At 40.0% G+C, this 21,467-nt stretch overlaps 1 protein-coding gene across 1 annotated transcript; it reads right to left on the minus strand.

The window, feature by feature from the left end:
* Positions 1–12,073: 12,073 nt before the first annotated feature.
* rgs4 (regulator of G protein signaling 4) lies at positions 12,074–20,602 on the minus strand. The gene is made up of 5 exons (XM_030082976.1): positions 20,452–20,602; positions 20,092–20,175; positions 17,950–18,014; positions 14,793–14,956; positions 12,074–13,460 (listed from the first exon to the last, which is right to left on the minus strand). The coding sequence occupies exons 1-5, from the start codon at positions 20,493–20,495 to the stop codon at positions 13,215–13,217; spliced, it is 603 nt and encodes a 200-aa protein (XP_029938836.1). The 5' UTR covers positions 20,496–20,602; the 3' UTR covers positions 12,074–13,214.
* Between the last annotated feature and the right edge of the window lie 865 nt (positions 20,603–21,467).

The following is a 21,467-nucleotide window of genomic DNA, read 5'->3' on the forward strand; positions in this document are numbered from 1 at the left end:
ACTACACTAGCTGTCCAAGAAAGATGGATTCCGCCTCAAATTTGCTGCTGCCTTCGAGTTCTTCCTGAGTTTCTCTTGGTATTTTCCACACATCTAAATGGCATGTTAAGTGCTGTGAGATTACCATGTTGTGAATGAGGGTGTATAAATACACTCTTCTGCATCATCAATCTGTTATAAAAGTAATGTAATTACAGCCATGCTTCCTCGGCTGTGTGAGAGGACAAAGCCTTCCAGGAACTTGAGTACCTGTTTTGTTGGATGCTTTGGTCTCAGGACACATGAGTGGCTTTATTTCTACTACTTTACTTACTGATGCTTGAGGCTGACAGGCTGGCACTCCATTTAATAAAAAAAAAATCACAGGTTGAACAGCCTCAACACAGTAGCAAAAAAAAAAAAAAAAAAAATCATCGTAGACACAAACCGTTATGAGGGAATTATTGCAAATGCATTGAATGCACCATAATGTTTATAATTTATCCCAGTCTGATCAGCTGGTAGTGAAGCGGACTGTCACTGTAATGTGTGTTAGAGCGATGGTCAGAGTTTAAGCTGAGATCTAACACTGCGTCTACAGTACGACAAGACTGTGCAGCATCTACGTAGTCCCTTCATCCTCTGGAAGTTCTGTCTCAAAGTTGAATGTGCTGGGAAGTAGTTAACCGTCGTAACCCAAGAGATGTAGGCGGATTGGTCACGAATCCGCCTGAAATTCATTTGTGGTCTTTTTTTTTATTTTCTTTTTTTTTTTTTGGTTGCGCATTTACAGTTATAGTAAGGACTTTGGCACAAAGACTGGCAAATTGTAGCTTTGGGTGTGAGCCAGCAGACTGCACCGCACTGTCCCATAAAATTGGATTCTGTTCCTCAAATGGAAATGATTTTTTATTCCGGGGGTTTTCATCATGAAGCACTGGGGTGTAACAGCAATGTAATTCAGGGTCACATAGAGCAAATGAGATGGAGACTGAAAGAATGTTAATTTTAAACCAAACAGAGTTTGAATTTTCACAAATGAACAAATAAACAAATGAAAGAGAAGATTTTTCACATTGTGCCATTTTTAATCTTGTGTCATGGTGCAAAGTAAAGTTTATTATCCTGCATATTTTCTTTGTAAATTTAGTTTCAACTAAAAATGCCACAAATTACTTCATTCAGTTTTATTTAGAGTTGTCTAAACTTCAGAATGATATGAAATCTGCAGCTGTAACTGTTTTTCTTCTGGCTAATGTTGCATTTCACACTACAGGATTTGTAAAGCATTTTACGCTAATGCTAGAGAGATATTCATGCCCACCCTTCTGACTATATCAGTGTAAATAAACCCCAAAGAGCCAGCCAAAAGCTGTTTTTCAATAGCAAGTGATTATTTTGTTGTTGTTGTTGTGTTTATACTTTTTAATTTCTTTACATAACCTTATTTTCCTCTTCCCAAAACATCCTGAGATAACTTTCTTTTGAAAATGGTTCACAGCGCGATGTGGTGCGAGTCCGTAAACATTTTTTTTCTAGTAGTCATCAGACATCTTGATGAAGATCCAACAGTACACCACAGTATTTATGAAAAGTAGTCAGCAAACAAACAACTGGAAACACTGAACACATCAAAGGGTTGAAAACTGTAATTGTTATACTGCATGTTTTAACAAACTCCCCCTGACAGCATGGCACTGAGGATTATGCTAGTTAGCAGACTTTCATGGCAGCATCCCTGATATCTAAGTTTTCTTTCAAAGTCTTGCTTGGTGGTTTGACCAGATTGGAGCCTCTTCCAGGCCAGGTTTGGCCCTCGGGCCTCATATTTGACACGCCTGTTTTAGAGTTGTAAGTTCCATCAATGCCACCAGTCAAGCAGTCGGTCTGAAAACTATTTTTACATTTCGCTTGTTAAATAGTCCCTTTCAAATGTGCTCTTAGCTTTTGTTAAAGTAAAACTGCATCGCTACTCGGTGAGGCAAACTAATGTTGTGACCAGTTAAGGGCGATTACAACATTCTCACAATAAATAATGAAATAGAAACAATTTTAACCCATATATTTTTAAATTTTATGTAGATTTAGGTAGTTTTAAAGGCTATTTAAGCATTTGAACACAGTTACAGGAAACTCTTTCCACATGAAATAATGTGTTTTAACGAGTTACAGTGACTCCTAAAAGATTCATTGATGGCAGGATGGCACATGATCAGACATTAAAGGGCAGCTTCAGTTTTTTGAAATCTGGACCTTATTTCTAGGTGTGTGCATGCTCATATACTCACTCAGACAAACATGGTGCAGCACGGAGTCCTTCAGAAGTTGTTTAGATCCAACCGATTTAGCCGCACTTAGCGGGGGCCTCGGCAATGGAGCTTCAGCGCGGGACATAATCTCTGTAAAGTCGCTCATTTCGGCTATATTTTTTCATCCATCGCCAGTGTTATCATAAAGTCAGCTCGTCTACCGTCTTCAGGTGAGTCAGCTCAGCTGACGAGCTGACAGTTTTCACTAACTTAGCCACAATTAGCTCAGATGGGAACTTCGCGGAGCTCTTTAATAACCTGCAGACTTTAACAGGTTCTTATCAATCACAGACATGCTGTCCTGATTCAACTGATGAGATGCATCTTTTTGTTATGGAGCCAATGAAGACAAATGGACAGTACTTCAGATGGTCACAGTGAGACAAATGTGCTAGGAAACCAGAGCTGCTGAAAAAAAAACTGCATGTACTGTAAGTCACCAAAAGAATTAACCTATGAAGCTAAAGTTCCTGTTAAAAAGTGTGCAGAGGTGTCCAGAATTTGTTCTAATTAGTGATTCAAGTTGTGAGTCAGTTTTTCCGGAGGACAAAGAGCTGATGACTGTGATATCCACCTATTGACCTAAGGGACCTAAGGGACAGACCATCGCAGCTATATGCATATCTTAGTCACAAAAAAACGGGATTGTTCATAGAGACCTTGTATCTGGGTCAAAGAGATTAGTGGAATCTGGAATACCATTAGGCAACCACTTTAACATGCCAACAAGGAATTCAGGGTTCAGCGTCAGCATAGGCGGCACCAGGGTGGGGCTTGGTTGGGCTAAAGCCCCACCAAGAATTGTATTAGCCCTACCATGAGCCAACCAAGAAAAAATAAAAGTTTTAAATCCAACAGCGCCACTGCGGCGCATGTAACGACATTCGGACAGGCATCTGCGATGACAGCTGAGCTGTCACTCATCGGGGTCCTGGGATAAATGGGGTCCTTAGCTAACCTGGCTGTAATTTGTATTGGCGGCTCACCCGTGATTAAGTTAAGCTGGTCATTAAGTAGTAAGCTGGTCAAAACATGGACACATTTGCTTTAAAACGTGGCCGGACGGTCCGTCTTGTTGATGAACAGTTTGTCCTGCTTCTCACGGTTTTCGAGGAGCTTTTCCGGGTCACAAAATTCATGTCTGACCAGCTCCAAACTCCCGCTCTTGAGCTTTCATCCACAATAGACTTATCAGAGTCAGTCATTGCGACATTATCAGACAAACGTGCAGAAGAGTTGTGGAGTGAGATTCGGGACAGAGCAGCGGACCTGTGCACCTGTGGTTTTTGCCTCCAGTCATAAAAACCGGAGGATTGTACTTTTGTGAAAATCAGCCTGGTGAGTTTAATATTGTATATTATTTTCCTGACTGCTGTGTGTGGTTTGCCTCCTCGATGCGCTCTTGCTGCCTGCATTCTTAATTTTTTGGAGCTGTGTTTAGATTCTTGGCTGTTCTGTGGAATACAGGTGTATTACCGGAGCGGCTCTGTGTTGCCAGATTGGGCAGGTTTCTGCCAAATCTAGCTTCTTTATTGAACACGTCGAACGGGTTGATGAAATTATTATGTGTTTTTTTTTATTATACAAATACAGTTTTAATGTGCATTTCCAACTGAGATGGCGGTTTGGGCTGCTTTCTATTGAGTTAAACGGCTTTCATGACAGATCTGGCAACCTCCTCCAGCGGACTGCAGAGGCACTGCAGACAGTGCTGCAGTGATTCCGGACCGGAGACGGAACGCAGCCAGAACGGTTGTTCTGTTGTACTTCATTTTTCTGCAGGCCGTACAAATCGCTGACTTTCAGAAGGAAGACAGGCTCTCCGCCATGCTTGATGTGCGTGCTCAGAATAACAGTTCGTGTCGTGCCCTACGGAAGCCTCACATGGACAAAAGTGCTGCAAACGAGGAAAGTTGGCTCGACCCAGAGAGCGACCGTGTTCTCACTGCATCTAGATCGAGCCGGGGTGTTGTTTTATTTTAAATATACATTCACATTGAAGTTCTGGCATTTTTTGGAACCCTGTCACAATATGGGTCAGCCCCACCTCAGCCCCACCAGAAAAAATACTCTGGCGCCGCCACTGAGCGTCAGAGGGGATCGAACTGAAAGAACTGAGGGGACCTTCAAATATTTTCTCACATTCTTCCAAACCAATAATGTGTTGTAAACAACAAAATTAAATTTCCCTCGGTCTACACTGTAAACTAAAGGAAGAGAATCCAATTTAACAGGTGTTAGAGACTCAAGACGAATCCATTACGCGTCCTGTCTGTTCATGAAGTTAGTCAGTTTGAGTTGAGCTGATGAAATTAGGCAAGAATACGCCCCCAGTTCCCTCGGTTTAGTGAATTTTCAAAGCTTAAACCTCTCGTGTTTATTTCCTAGAGATATTGGCTTTCAAAGGTTTTTTTTTGTTTTTTTTAAAGGGGAGCCCGATAAGGAAGATTTTGAAACAAATAATAGGGAGGATATTCATTTTTATAACATTTATCCTCCACAGAAATGAAGTTGTTAAGGATTACCACTCCTTTAAGTTTTTTTTTCTTATTTTTTTTAATTTGCGTCATTAAAGAGAAGTAATTAGTACTAATAAATAAGTCGATCAAATCATTAGTGAAGAAAGACCCCCAAACAGTAGAGGCCTTTTTCTGACGCCTGAAAGGAGGACTGTAGTTGCCTGTCCTGAGGGATGCTGAAAGGCAAAGCGACTGATTTACCTGGGTTGCTTTGATAACCAGACAAGGTGCCAAATAAGGTGATGGAATTCAGAACAGCTGGGATGGACTTTTCAGTGTCAACAGCCGAGGTGATGAAGGGCAGCCCTGTCTGCAGCCTGTTCGCACGGAGAAACCTTCAGATACCAGGCCGCCAGCGTTGACACTGGCTATTGGCTCTGAATAAAGGGTTTTGATCGCATTGATGAAGTTACAGCCTTCGCCAAATTTATCCAGTACTGACAAGGAGAAAGGCCACTCAACTCGCTCTAAAGCTTTGTCGACATCTACAGAATTGATAAACGCAGGGATGTTATTAGTATTGATGAAAGGTATGATGTTAAGAGCATGTCCCACATGAGTCATACCAGGCCTAGATTTTACAAATCCTGCCTGGTCTGAGCTTATAAGTTTAGTCACAATTTTTTTTTGTCTGTGAGCCATTACGTTTATAACCACTTTATATGCTACATTAGGTAAGCTGAGGATAATCCTTCCAACGGACTGTTGCCTTTCTGTGAAGTTAGGCTAACAGAGGCGTATGTCGCTGATGGTGGAATATCACCCTTCCAGATATCGTTGTTAGCGGGTATAAGAATTGGGTGAATTTTGAGTTAGAATTTCTTGAAAAATTCTAGTGGAAAACCATCTGGGACTGCTCATTTTAAACCTGGCATGACTTAAATTGCAGCCCTGATTCCTTCTAGTGTGAATTCAGAATTTAAATTGAACAGCTCCTCAACCCGCCACTGAAGGTAATGAGATGTTATCGAGGTAGAAATTGATATTAGAATCAACATTTTGGGAACTATAAAGGGAAGCGTAGAAATGTCTAAGTGTTTCATCAATGGTTAAGGGATCATAAGAAACATCAGCGAGGAAAACACTTAGAGTCTGCAATTTGTACTATATTTGATACACGCTGCTTTAACCCTTTAGTTTCAAATGCAGCCCAAGACCACAAGGTGTAACAACAAGAACATCTGAGTCCAAACCCTCATGAAATAACTATGAGGGACTATTTTCTGTTTTTGTACAGATATCAAATAAAAAGTAGACAGGTTAGACGTTCATAACAATTCACTGAAAGCATTTTTCTTCAAAACAGCTCTGACCCACTCTCAAAAGGTCCATCTGTAATTACATAGGCTACACTATATTATTGACTGTCATAGAGTCAGAGCGTTGTTCCTCCGAGATACATTTGACAGTTAGAAATGCATCTTTGAGGATCCTTTTCCTTTTTTCATATTTTACAGACTGTCAAGCTGCAGTCCACTGAAGTGCCAGATTTCCTTTGTTGAGGAGTTCAGGACCTCAAATAAACAAGCTTGGTAATAATCATTAATTATTATTCATAGATGTTATTCATGTAACCTACAAACAGTAGTCGTCCAACTCCACACAATACCTGCAGATCTGGCAACCCGATTGCTTACTGTTGCCCTCTGCTTCAAGCCGTTTAGCTCAGGGAATGGGGCACCAACTAAACCTTGAAATAGCTTGTTGATATATCTGCTATACATCTCTAAAACTGAGGAGGAAGCAGGAGGCAGGATTTATAAAGCAACACACCTTCCCCAGTGCCTGAAAAACACTTGTTTTTCAAAGCTTAAGTTTTCACCACTAGTATGTTCCTCCTGATTCTCACTTACTGTCTCGGAGGAATCCGGTTTTAAATCTGGCTAAATGTGTATTTGTGCGTTTTGTGCTGACAGAAAGACAAAACCACACCGAGATCGGGACTCCATGTGCCTAACATGGGCATGCAGCAGATGCAGCCCTCCCTCCATATTTGCCTGTTTCTCCTGTAAAGCCATTGCCCTTGACACGAAGAAGCCGCGGCCCACTTGGGTTCAAAGAAACAAGAGAGAGAAACCATGAAAGGTAAAGTCCATCGCTGTTCGGGGCCCCCAAGGAGACTTGGCTTTATTGAAGGAGCCCACTCCCATGCATTCCTCTGCAAAAAGCCTGAGCCTCCCTGGAGAAAGCTGGCATGACATTAAATTAACTCAATATTTTCAATTGATTGAATTTAAATTGATTTTTCATTTAACAAATGCCAAATCAATCATAGCTATTTGAGAAATGTGTTTTATTTTATCTGGATATGAAAAAAAATGAGTTGGTCAAATTCTAAAAGGGCAATTATCTGTATCATAAATCCAGGTTGGCTACATATATTGGACAGACATCCTTAACAAAATGTAAGTTCTATAGGCCCAGCTTTTTTCTAAGCTGGGGTGAATTAATTTCCTAAATATAGTATCAATCAGGAGTGTTGGACATGTTTTAGCTTACGCACAGCCCAGTTTCTGGGAAACACTGGTAAAGTAGTGCCAGAATAACTTTGACAGTTTAACAAATATGGTTTTTCTTTGTTGTGGTGCAAAATATGTGTTAAAACTATATTTTCACAAAACTTCAAATAAAAATAATCATTGCTACTGAAAATGACCACAATCTCAACATAAAGCTAATTTTAATGCAACTTTCTGGTGAAAAATGCAGCAAAATATCCAGAAAAATCTCCTATATGACAAACTTAAACATTATCACACAGATAAATGGAGCTCTGGACAGGAAGTGTTACATTTCATTCATGACTTTGGCAACACAGACTTGAGAGTGCCATTCTGCCAAAGGGAATTAAAGTAATCAAATTTAAAAAAAGTGTCTGCCAATGGTGACATGAAGAGGCTGAAGCACTGAATGGAAACCTGCATCACTCTTCGCACTTCGATGCACAAATTTCCACGTCACCTCGTACTGGATTTGTGTGAGAAGTCTCTCGAAAGATTCACCATGAAAGAAGACCAGAAAAACTGTTTAATTTTGCAAGTTTGACACTATTCATTCTCAATCCATACTCAATGTATTTCACATAGAATACCGTCTATTGGTTGCAGTGGTCAAAACAAAGGTGAGGGATTTATTTTCCAAGGCGAGCTTGCTCAGACTCCAGTTCTTATACAAACAAGAAGTCTGTGAGGTTCAAAAGCTCCTGTGGATTCATAACTTTCTGATTAAATAGCTAACATGAAACACTTTATCACAGAAACATGCATTTATGCAGACTGGAGCATGCATGTGTGTATTATTTCTAATTTATGACTGTTCCATAGTAGGAATTTTAAATGGCACAAATTGTCATCACAGTCAGTTCCACAAAAGATAAATTTGTCAGCATCACAGAGTAAATTGCAGGGCCGGCTCAAATAGTTCCTTTTCAAAGATTAATCTGCTGTAGACTTTCATGGGAAAACAGGAACACTAACCCACTTTGAAGCATTTGCTGAGGGATGTTGGTCAAATATTAACCCAAGCCTGTTTGCAAATTCGACCACTAAAAAGGCGATTTAGGCATCATTTATTCTATTTTTGTTCTCTTCCAGGACAGCAAAGCAGGCAGTTCCTTTTAAATGATGGTAAATATTTATGCATGTTTGCCATCTCCTTCCCCGTTAAGGTTAGGCGTGCAAAAGATTAGATTTAACCAAGGGTATTTAAAGTGTTGTACGTCATACTCACAAATTGCCCTTACATAGGCATGGAGTCAGGCCATGAGTGTGAATACAGCTGCAGTAAACAGCATTAACTTTGTGGAAAGAAATCCAAACAAAGGTGACAATCCACTGTGTTAACCGGCAATTTAGAAAACAAAGAGAAGTGGAGCTTTGAAAGCAGGTTTTTAGGTTATGAAAGATCTAAATTTTAAAAATGACATGCAGCCCAACATTAAATCTCGATAACGGATTGTTGTCTTGATTTCAAATGAATTCATTCAAAATTTTAATATTAAAGGTCTGTTTTACAACTGTCAGTATTTCTTATAATGGTAGTCTCCAAGTTAACAAAAAAAAATCCATATCTTGTTTGCTAGATGTCATATTTTGAAGGTGAGATAACAAGATTACAGCGTGACCGTTATCTACAAACAATCTGCATTCATTCACTGCTTGAGACGGATGAGACCACTTGATAGCTGCTGATTACAGTGATTCAGTGTGTGATTACAAAAGGACAAGGCTTTTCTATGGCAATAGAGTCGTCAGACCAATTCAAACCAAACTTTTTCTTTCACATTCACCCATTGAACTTGTATGAACCTTGCTCCAAACTTTAACATCCCTCGACAATATTCCCAATATCACAGTTACACAGTCACTCCCACACTGAACATGCCTTTCACAGAAGCAAAGCAAGGGCCTCCCCAAGGTCCCTTGATAATTTAGTGTACTTTAATAGACGGTTTCAGACAGCTTTAATAACTCTCATGCTACTCTCCATTTTAGTTGCTTTGTTGCAAGAACAAGAACCCAGTGTACCCACCACAAAAGTCATTTCTTAGCTTAAACAAGATTTCTCTCTTGTGACTTTGTTTTGAGTTTTATTTGGGAGAAAAATATCCCAGTTCCCATTAAAAAAAAAAAAAAAAAAAAAAAAGTCTGTCAAATTCCTAATCTGGACAAGATTATGTGATTCAGCTTTGTTTACATGCAGTTGTGCCAGTCAAGGTTAAAGATGTTGGCACTGTTGGTCTTTTAAACATGCAAAATGCAAAACCATGACACACTAATTGTACATGAAACAACTGAATTATGGCTTTACTCATCCACCCATCCACCCATCCATCCACCCATCCACCCATCCATCCACCCATCCATTCTTTACTGATTTGTCCTGGACAGGTCTCCAGTCCATCAAGGGACAAACACAAAGAGACCGACAGCCACACACGGTCACATGCACACCAAGGGGACAATCAGTATCACCAGTTCACCTCACATCCCATGCTTGGACTGTGGGAGGAAACCCACGGGCGCACAGGCAGAACATGCAAACTTCACACAGAAAGGCTCCACCAGTAGTTGAACCCATGAGGCCCATCTGAAAGGCCCAACATGAAAACACATCAATGAATGGAAATAGAAGTTTTCAAAGTGGGACTAACACACTCAGAGTGTACTATTGAGAGTACTCCCCTTTCACAGCTCTGCACAAAATCCTGCGGGCCTGCTGTTGACCTGCTCCGCTGAAGGATATACCGGAGCACAGCAGTAGAAGCATAGACTCAGCCGCTGTGCACCTGGTATATCCTTCCGCAGCGCACTATGCTTGTGCAGATCTGTGTGTATCAAAACGCTATTTTAAGGGATTGAAAAGAAAACACGTCTTTTAAAAAGTTTTATAACCATTCGGATTTACTTCGCGTGCTAATACGCCGTCCCCTGGACCACTGGAAGGAGTATTTTGTCCACTTTCTCAGTCTGGCTCTGTCTCCTCTTCACCTGTTGTAGTTGAGCTAAGCTAACTACGATGCTAACAGCTGTTAGCCAGCCGCTGGACTAACGGACACAAAAAAGGTAATTATGAGCTTATCTCACTTTGTAAATGATCGGGATAGGCCGTGGGTCCAAAATCTTCGGAGTATTCTTTTAAATCAGCTTTATTCACTAATGTTTGCAGTGTTTTAGTAAGATCGGTTATTATAGCACATTACAGAGCAGAGCTGAGTGATGCAGCAGTGGAAACTATTTAACTTATCGGTGAAGTGGCTTTACCATGAAATCATATTCTGAAGATGAGTGCTACTCAATGTTGTGAAGAGAGGACATATCTCTGTATTTAAAAAAAAAAGTGGTCTCATTTATACAGCATGATTTTCAAATTGCACTCGTTTTTTTGAAAATTTTTAACTTGTTCAAGTTTTGTAAAAAAACAAAGGAGAAAAGTTTAATAGAATATAATGCAAATGTTGGTTAATTTATTCATATCTGTATGACTTTATGTGAATATAGAGTTGTCCAAAATGTGCTTTCATGGATTATGATGTTACCATTTTATTGTTGTGGCCCACTTGAGAATAAATTTGGGTGGAAATTAGACTGAAACCCCTGTTATAGGTCAACCGGGAATGGCCCAATACTGGCAAGGCGATAAGGTGCACAGCCATCGATGAAACAATTTGACAGTAAATCAGTGAAGCACACGTGACATATATTGAGACAAAGACATAAGTCCAGTTTTTCAGCACAGGAGAAAAAGTGACTATTATTAGCCACAGATCAAGTTGCAATGATAAGTGTCAGTGTCCATCTATGAAATCATCAACCGTCTAGTATAGATCATAAAACACCCAAAACACGCTTTGATTTATTTACATTTATTTCATGGTAGTCAGTAATATGGACATGTCAATGTATGCTCCCATAGATTTGAGGTTTAGCCAGTGTCAGATGTTAGCGGTCATTCGTTATTTTCTAACCGTGCTCATGCTAATGTCTTGAAAGCAGTCGTGGCTGAGTAGTTTCTCCTTTTCCTGCAAAGCTTGCAGCGTTCCCAGTCACTTTAACAGACTAATGTGAATTCTGGTGTTGCTGTGTGATTTTTTTTGTTTAATCAAATGACAGCTGGAATTAATGGAGAACTGGGAAAGTACTTCCTTCTTTAGCCATGCTAAGAAAGAAGGAACGACATGGCTCTTGGGATGGTAACATTTATCCCTTTGTGGTATGCGACTCCTTCGAAATATCTCAACCGCCAGATGGACTGTGACGTTCACTTTGGATAACGTTTCTCAGATCATCCATATGTGGAAAAAGAGCTGAAAAACCTAAAAGTGGAAGCTGAAAACAACTTGTGCCTATGACCTTTAACCCCTTTTGGCTCCATAAGTAAGAGTTATTAACAGGGAAAAAGAAGGATTTAGGTAAAAGTTCATGTGTGGTGGTTGGGGTGGCTGGATGGACCATGCGCAGGATTTTGCTTTTGAAAATGAAGTTTTAGTCCAATGTGATTTGTTTGTATATTGTGTTGCAACAGATCATGAATACTGGCATAAATTATAGTGAAAATACGTTTTCTCAAAAACTGTTTTGTCTTCTTACAGTTATTGTTTTAACCATTGTGAGTCTGTGTACAGATGATTTTCTTCCCATATCGTCGAACAAAAGCTTTTGTCAGTGTGACCAAACACATGCATGTAAGCAGTAATGGGAATAATGCAACAGTCAGGCATTGGAGTGTCCAAAAAAATTTTCATTGCACAGAATGTTTCATCATCCATTATAACTTTATTTATGAACAGTCACAGATAAGACATATATAGCACAAAGATTTTACTTATGAAATAGTTTTCCATCCATCATAATACATTGTAGTATGCAAATATTTCCAGTTAATTTGTTTCACAATATTGAGAACCCTGGACAAGTTACGACAAACATTCAGTTACAGGGGAACACGTGATGAAAAGAGTTACAGTTACTCTTCTCACCCATGCAGCAGAAAATCACTACGGTCTACTACTAATGTTCATGCTAGCGTAAACTCCCCATTTGAAGTAAACTAACATTTTCAGAGTGCAGTGATGATGTTCATGCAGCAAAGCCAGATGTTACCACTGAGATTCAACTGGGATGCGCACAGCTTTTAGAACAACTCACTCGCTTAAAGCCAAGGTAGAGCGACCAGCTGTCGGACACTGTATGAACGTGATAGTGACTGAATTTAATGGGCACTTCACTGCATCGCCAGCCCGCGCGCCAGTATGACGGGAATCAACCATGTTCCTGCAGCATGATCAAACTGTAACAAAAATATACATGCATGTGATGGCTCAGTTTATGTAGTTCAGGGAAAAATAAACATAATTCACATGAGCTTCACTGCACTGGACCAGCGGGCTTCCTGTTATGTCTTGAACTGCGTTGCAGCAAATGTACATAAGAATGTGTGAAACATTTTAATACTGACGGGCCATTACAGCTTCTTATCAATTATTCAGCAATGAAGTTTGGTCTTTCATTAAAGACTTTAGTAAATAACATTGTCTGAACGGTAAATAAGTGATTGTTGTGTGGAGGTAGATGTAGATTGTTTTATATTCTGTCCATATAATCTTAGAAAGCAGATTACATCTACAGTCTTTGTATATGGAGATACTGAACATTCAGTTTGGTCGTATCAACCCCTCTCATTTAGAAAAAAATACATGACAGCGAAGAGTAAATAAAGAAATGGTAAATACTAAAGTATTCACAGTAGGAATTACCAGAAAAGTAAATCATCCCACATAGACTCGTATAAGTCAATTTCCAAACCAATTTATTTCCTAATCTACAAGCAATGGACATGCAGCGTGTCCCCTCACACCAGCTGTCAGTCTCTGGCACCTGCTCCAAGTCCTCCTCCTCTTCCTTCCCGTCTAGGCGCCACCAGTTAACACCTTCCTGTTGTCAGCACAGCCCAAGCTTTTCTTCTCTTTGGTCTCCTGAGCAGCGTTGCCGTGTTTCTGACACAGATCCTGCATCAGTTTGGACTTGAGAAACCGCCTGTAGGAGTCTTTCTCCATCAAGGTGTAGATGGCCTTTTGAGCTTTGTCGAAACAAGCAGGGCATGGATTCTCCACGTTCTGCCTGGTTTCCTCCCTGGTCTCACCATCCAAGTTTACCTTACAGGGGAAAAAAAAGCAGGAAAGTTTGGAACCAAATCAAATGACATTTTCCAGATATACATAGAACTGATAGAGATCTTGATGTATGGTTAAATCTACAATACTTTATATATCAAGCAAGTTGATTCAATTCCTTTTGGAACAAATACGTTGTACTGACAGTTCATTTACAACACAGTAAATGATAGAATCAGTAACTGACAGGTTAGTAATCACTTACATCATGAAAAAGATCAGTTACACTGTGATAACCAAGGACAGGATTGTAAAAATAAAATCCTGGTGTCAAGTGTGTATGGTATATTTGGCAAAGTGTGATTACTTCCTACTGCGCAAGTAGTCTGGAACTTGCACCTGACCTGTGGCAGAATGACTGGTATTCTTGCCTCAGATTGATAGACAACTGTTTGATTTTGATTCTGATTCGGTGTCTTCTTGTCTGGAGTCTGCATGATCTCCTTGTGCATGCTGGGCTTTTATCAGATACCCAAGCCTTCTGCCACAGCCCAAAGTCATGGTTTGTTTAATTTTGAATAAATGTGAGTGTGTGTTTTTGTTGTTTTTCTCTGTCTGCTATAGCCATGTATTGCACTGAGGACTTTCTTCTGATAATGAGTATAATGGATGGATGGACTGATGGACTATATTTTAGTTGGAGCAGAACGCCTTGATTAAGGGAACTAATGGAAGTGATTCATGACATTGAAAACAATTGCTTTGCTAATCTTCTGTAACCCTTCAATCCAGCATTATGGCTGCAGGGGCCTGGAGCCCATTTCAGCTGAGGGTCATCAGTCCAATACAGAGGAGACACAGATCGACAGACGATCCCACTAAACCCAATTTAGAACCATCAATCAGTCGAATGCACATTTTGAACTGCGGGATGAAACAGAGGTCTTGACTGAAATGCTGAAACACTTTGGAATGTCTGGAATGAAACTAGTGGTGCAGCAGTGCAGACCCGTACAAATCAATCCAATTCAATTTAAATTCCATTACCACCACATAAAACAGTCATTCGGAGGGAAAACCCAACAGTTCCAGATGAGAGTGCATGAAAAGATACACTTGCTGCAAATTGGATGTCTCTTTACGTAAGTCTAAAATACTTCTATTAGATTTGAAATGTGATTGGAGGGTCATTGGCTGTGCTCTTCTTCGGTATATCCAGTTACAATCAGCTTCAAGTGTCCTCTTCCTCTTCGCTGAAGGGCGATACGCATAAATAACACTCATATGTGCTTCCGGTTTTTGACAGTCTTGAGAGAAATGCTATTAATGTGTGTTTCCTGCAAATGATTGATTTCATTTTCATTTGTGTTGTACCTCATTCGGAGCATCTGCCTTCACATATTGCTGGTAGATCTGCTTTGCTCTGGAGGGCAGCTTGGAAGGCGCAGTCTTTTTGTACTCCTGGCAGGCGATCCAGAAATTGATGTTCTCCTCGCTGAACTCTGACTTCAGGAAGTTGGTGAACACCGTACGGCCACCTGACAGAATCACAGAAAACATGCTCCCGTTCAGCTTTCATTGTACTTCACAGAGCCAAGAAGCCAGGCGTGGTGACTGACGTGAAAACGCCCACCAACAAGGCGTAATCAGTCTAAATCCTGTGTACATAGTTTGACGAGGTCGTGATGAAAAATACAGTACAATCAATGACACCAGAACATTTCCGAGTAGCAGCAGCTGCACAAATTGCTGCTTTCCTCCATTTTGAAAACCCCACAGGGTTTTACATCAACTCAGAATTGCTTATTTGAGTGCCAGGAAGCAATGAACAACAAATCGTGCAGATACACTTTCTAACATTAGCAATGATGATAGCAAAGTAGCATGGAAGAAGGCACAGACGATGTTTGTGGGAAGATTTGACATTGTTCCATCTGCATAACTTCATTGCACACAATTGAATTTGTACTGCACTTAGTCCAAACCATAAAATTAGCATAAAATCTGGTCGTAATGGCTCCGTCTGGGCCTGTGTCGTCTTGTCATTGATTGAATTACAGGAAGAACAAAGTACAAAGACTTTTCAGCCTCTACAAAACTCAGTCTTATCAAATTTAACAGAAATCATAATTCATGATAAATGGTAGAAGTCGAAAGCTTATTCCTTCGCTGGTCATCGTTGCATTTTGGGGGAAAAAATATGCAGGTGTTTTGGTATGAATGGCTGATGTTTCGATAGAAAACACTCCCTAAATGAATGAATCTTAACCCTTTCATGGCGCTTTCAGTATCATCATGATAGTAGCAGCTTGAGCGACGTTTCCTTCACCTAGCTTCTCTGTTCAGTGTGTGTGTGTGTGTGTGTGTGTGTGTGTGTGTGTGTGTGTGTGTGTGTGTGTGTGTGTGCTGTAACCTGAACCGTCAAGCATGACAGTGGAGGACACGAGAGGGACGGACACGTGGCCGCAGAGGCTCTCAACATGATGTAAAATGATCAAATCAAGAAGCAGATCAAGGTCTTAGTCCTGAAAACTCATCTCTTCTGTCAACTTTATTGTCAAAAGCCGTCTGACCATCAGCCAGCAGAGTTAGAGTATGATTAGGGCTGACACAGCCAAAAACCTGCGTTTTATGTTTTGTGTACTGTTGTAAATTACTTTGGGTACCTTTTGGTTTTTGTAAAATGTTATATGAATAAAACTTAATTTATTTGATTGATTGATTGATTGATTGATTGATTGATTGATTTTGGTTTGAGTTGGAGAAATAATAATGCACGAAAAACGATTTTGCTCGTTTGGGTCTTTTCATAGTGGCTCTCTGAAGCTTTCACTAAATTATACCTAATTAAACGTTTTGTCTTATTTGATTGTATTCACAGACCAGAGCCCTTTTCAGTATGACTTTGGCCCTTGGATTTAAAAAAAATGCTTTAAACAAATGCAGAATAACTAAAATGACTACAATTTCTAAGACGTCAAATGTATACAAGAGGAGGAACAAACCACGATAGTCAGTTACAAAAACTGCTGAAATTGAAATGTTTCAAAAATGCTGTACATATGAAACTTTAGAAGATGTGTTGGTCTCATTTGCATTCAGCAGCTCCAGGTAAACTTGATTTGCTGTGAAATCACAAAAATGGCTCTTTTGGCTATAAGGGTTGCAGAGTCGTGTTCTCAGACTTTGAAATTGACACGTGGTGCTCGAGCCAACGTCTAGCATGTTTTTTGATGGATAGCTTTTGAAAAGCACATATCTGAAGCTCGCTTAGTTGTTTAGTTTGCAATTACTGGGCTTGTGAATGTGTGAAAACCCCAGAACTGCATTTGCGTTTTTAACATGTAAGGATTATGCATATCTACTTAAGCTATTGAAAAATATCAGTTGGACTAATCATATCTGACTGTTCAAAACATAGTCTGTGTGTGGATTGGTCGTTTTGCAGGGGTCTATTGAATAATTAATAAAAGTATGAGTACATGGATGAGCTCAGTATTTCACTGTTGTCTACTGATGGCAACTGTAGTACTTTTTGTTTTAAATAATAAAATTGGAATTAGGTCAATTTCTTTTTGCAAATGGGAAGATGAAGTCCCAATGCGGGGGGGCTATGGTGGGGAGACTGTTTCAAAACACTGCATAAGAAGACAGACTGAGAAAAACCACTGGGGTCGTTGTACTGTAAACAAAAGGAGTCTGAACCAATGAGAGCTGAAAGCTGGAGTCAGGAAGGACGATGATGAAGACATGATGATGTTGGAGGTCAATTAAAGGAGGTCATGGAACGGAGCAAGTCGGAACTCAGCTGGTTCCCGTAAGGCCATTGCTCCCCCGCCATTTCTCCACATACAGTTTGATTCTCAGAGGGCTTGCACATATACACAAACACACACATACACACTCAGCACTGGTCAGGGCGCCCTGAGAGGCCGTTCCGTAGTGCCTTGTGACACGTAGCTAAAAAACGGAGCATGAGAATGTGTGTCCATGACTCTGTGTGTGTGTGTGTGTGTGTGTGTGTGTGTGTGTGTGTGTGTGTGTGTGTGTGTGTGTGTGTGTGTCCTCCCAGTTAGTCCATCTTTTAAATGTCACTTTGACATTATGCGCACAGCACTAACCAGTCCGTCACTAACCAAAAGTCCAACTGTCTGATGTGTTGTTTTCAGTCAAATTTCCAATTTCGAGCCTTGAAAATGTGACGCTTGGGAACCAGCATCACGTTTTGGGATTGTCAAAAGCCCACTGATGACCATTAGCAAGGAATGAGAAGGTCAGGACCTCGTCTGATTGTATTCCCATGACTGCAACTCCATCAAGTCACACGAGAATCATTAGTTTGTGGAATTTTTTTTTTTTTTTTTTAATTCCACAGAGGCTTTTCTGATGAGAACTAACCAAGTCAATCAACTCCCGGATAGCTTGTGTCAATATTAATAAGGGTTCAACCAGGGCCTCGTGAGATTTTAACCCTGATTAGCCTTGTGTAACGCCATAATAAATCTTTTAGGTGTGAGACTGTAATACTTACTGTCACTGCTCATCACGTTGCTGAAAGACTCCTTCCATTTCTCCACCTCAGCTGGATTAGGAACCCTGAAATATACATATATTATAGGTCACGTATGTATATACATATGAATATAAATACGTTTTATCAGTACATGCTTTTTTAGCAGGTGTGAGATTTTCCATTTTGCAGACAGATACCTTGTGTCTGTGGCATTTTTTGAATTTCTTTTTTTATTTTTTTTGGCTTGATGTCTGTGTGCCACTTGCTTGTTTGTTTTCATGTTTTGCTGCTGTATCCACACTATTATTAGCTGTGAGGGATCAATAATGTGCTTAAAAGAAGAAGTATTCACAGTTCTGGCAATTTTATATTTAATCACTCCCACTTTGTGATTGAGTCAAGTTCTACAAAGGAATTGCTAAATTGCTTTCTCTCCTCTAACCAAAAATAAATATTCAGTCCCTTAGAAGTGCTGCAAATGACCATTAAATTGATTTTTACTGTGAGTTGCAAAAGCTCATCTTCTACTGTAGATCTTCTGAAGATCCCAGTGGGACCTATTGACCAATGATGGATCTAATAACGCTGGTATGAATCATCCGATATTTACAAAGTGAAAACTAAATCATTCTATAACTTATTTATGACCTTGTAAAGCATTCCAAAAAGTTGAAATTATGAGAATAACTAAGAGCTATATGAGGCGATGCTGAACTGTTACAGCAGAAAACCCCTTCATCGATTTTCTATAGTCGCTCCTGCGTGTTATTAAAAAGTAAAGGTCAGGGTTAAGTGCACTTGTGTGAAGAGTGAGAACAGGTTTCCAGGAGGGACACGGCCTGAGGAAAGGCCAGGGCTGAAATAAGTACCACATGAAACATGGTGTACTTTGTGAAAATATACTTTAAAATCATCGTCAGTCATGATGTATTGCTCAGTAATAATGTTCCAAAAGGTTTCCTCCGTACGAGTGTCAACACCTGTAGGATACATGTTAAGGTAAGAAAGGTAATGCAAAGTGTAAACAAACCAAATCAAAAAGGAACTATTTCATCCTCAACTATTCAAAACGCAAATACTCCTTGGTTGTTTTTTGATTTCCATCTGAGAAACCTGCTCAATGTGTGGTTAATAATGGGATAGTTGTGTGTTCAATTATGTTTCATTGTCTCACATACAAGGCGTAACGTACAACATCGTCAGTTCAACAGTCCCACATGAACACTAAACTCAAAGGATGAGAGATATTTCAGAGTTTTTCTTTTCAATAGAAAAAACTAGTTAAAATGAAAAATATGAGCTTTTATGTTCATGAATCTGTATGTTGGAAAGGAAAATAAAAGAAATACAATGCAACTGAAGTTACTTAGCCCTGTTTTCCAACAGCATCATGCATTTTATTCCGAAAAAAATACTCCAGTGTTTCTTTTTTTTAGATATGATTAGGTGTAATACCACATAAAACATACAGGTTTTTGTTTTTTTTTCCGGACCCCCATGCAGGTGGAAGGGACTCAGCACCTTCATCACTGGATGAATCAATTCCCGCCTCAGCTTGACACCATTCATCTTTTTTCTCATTATGCCTTTATCTCTGTTTGAACAAAGCCCAGACTAACTGAAAGAAATCCCATAAGTTCCACTGATCCATTCAGATCCATATCAATACTAAAGGTCTTCACAGCGTGAACTCTGGCACCAGTCAATATTTCCTTCCTTCATAACTTCACGATCCCATCATGCCTGTCACGTCTTCAGACTCAAGGGGGATTACATTTTCTTTCTTTTTTTTTTTTTCTATTTTACTTGTTTGATTTGTACTTAATAATCAGCTTTGGTAACTTATGACAGTTGGGAGAATGAATGTGAGCATTTTCACAGCCAAATGAGTTGTTTGAATTTCTAGACACAGTATATATCATTTAACAAGTAATAAAATGTGTCTTCCTTAAGACTTCTACCTTCAATACCATCATATTTCCTCAGATATGTCAACGCAATGCAAACAAATGCATTTCCAATTTCTCAATTCCCTTCAGTACAACATAATGAATTTATGATTTTATAAAAGCAGGACTTCTGTCATATCTCACAAACAATCCTAAAATGCAATCAGTAAAATAAATGTGCATTAAACAGAAATAAAAGAGCTCCTCTGACCTCTTGGCAGCAGCAGAGGGATGCGCCGCTTGGGGTTCAGGCTTCTGGAGTAGGAAGCTTATTTTGTGCTTGATGTCTTTGGCTCTGAATGGATAAACAGACAAGAGCAATCTGAGTGAAATGCATCCTTTAGAAATTAGGTTTCAAACAATGTCAGCAAAAGTTAATGTGAACAAGAAGTGAGCTCAATTTCTGTGGAAAAAAAATATTAGTGTCAGTCTTATTCAAAATAAATACTTGTATTTTCACTTGAGACTGAACAACAACAGATAACGCTAGAAAACTCTGTTTTCTAAAATTGTTTTGCAGGTGTTTTCTAACACCTGTGTCCACCTGTAGCCAGAGATACAGCGCGCTTACCCTTTCAGGCAGGATGCAGGAAGTGTTGCAAGTCCTTTGCACATGGTGGAATGTTAAAGATCCCCGCTCAAGGCTGCTGTTGAAAATGACAACACGGAGGCAACAGTGGTGCGGCTGTGAGCAGCGGATGTTTTATACCGGAGTCTTCCAGTGTCAGACAGCCAGGCAGCGTTTGTCTCCACCCCCAGCTGTGGATTTCTACCTCCACAGCGCATTGACAGAAAACTGGCCAAACAGAGAGAGAGAGAGAGAGAGAGAGAGAGAGAGAGAGAGAGAAGGAGGAAGGGAGAGGGGAAGACAGAAGTAGAAAAAAAAAATAGGGGAAATTTACAACAGATGGGTTCCTATGTAACCAAAACAAAAGGTGTTTTCCAGCGAGAGTGGTCTTAGAGGCGTCTGAGCAGAAAGTGAAGTCATCCTCGGAGGAAGAACAGCACAGGGCTTAATCAAACTGAGCATAAATTCAGTCCATGGCTGATTCAAGGTTGTGACTTTAGGTGCATTCAGGGAGCCATTTGTGTGATATTCCTTTTTTTCCCTGGTAGCCACATTGATTTCTCATTTTCACCCGAAGTTGTTCTGTAGTTAAAGAACTGCACGGGCTGCTCCGGCCAATGAGGCACCTCAGGTTACAATTCGATTTGGACATGAAGTTATTTTTGTCGTCAGTAACATGGACTGAAAGTTCTTCTGTCCTGTGAGCGATTGCTGCCTTCAACCAAATTCAGCTGCAATTGGCTCCAGCAGCCAACAGTCCTGCGTTTAATATAGCAGTATTGAAGACAGGCGATGAATAGATGGATTTCCAAGTGCTCGTACGATGGTCTCAGGGGAGGTTGTGTTTGGGAACTCAGGGTTCTGAGTGAGTTTGATGAGGTTCTGGAGAGTCTCAGAGAACAGGGAAACGTGCAGAGTGAGAGGGTTCTTTCAAAGCACAGCCGGACCACTTTAATTTTGAAAATGGCCCCCAAATAAGAACTTTTCAAAACACAACTTTTTGAAAATGCTTCAACTCT

Source organism: Salarias fasciatus, chromosome 23 (assembly GCF_902148845.1).
Source record: "Salarias fasciatus chromosome 23, fSalaFa1.1, whole genome shotgun sequence".
NCBI lineage: Eukaryota > Metazoa > Chordata > Actinopteri > Blenniiformes > Blenniidae > Salarias > Salarias fasciatus.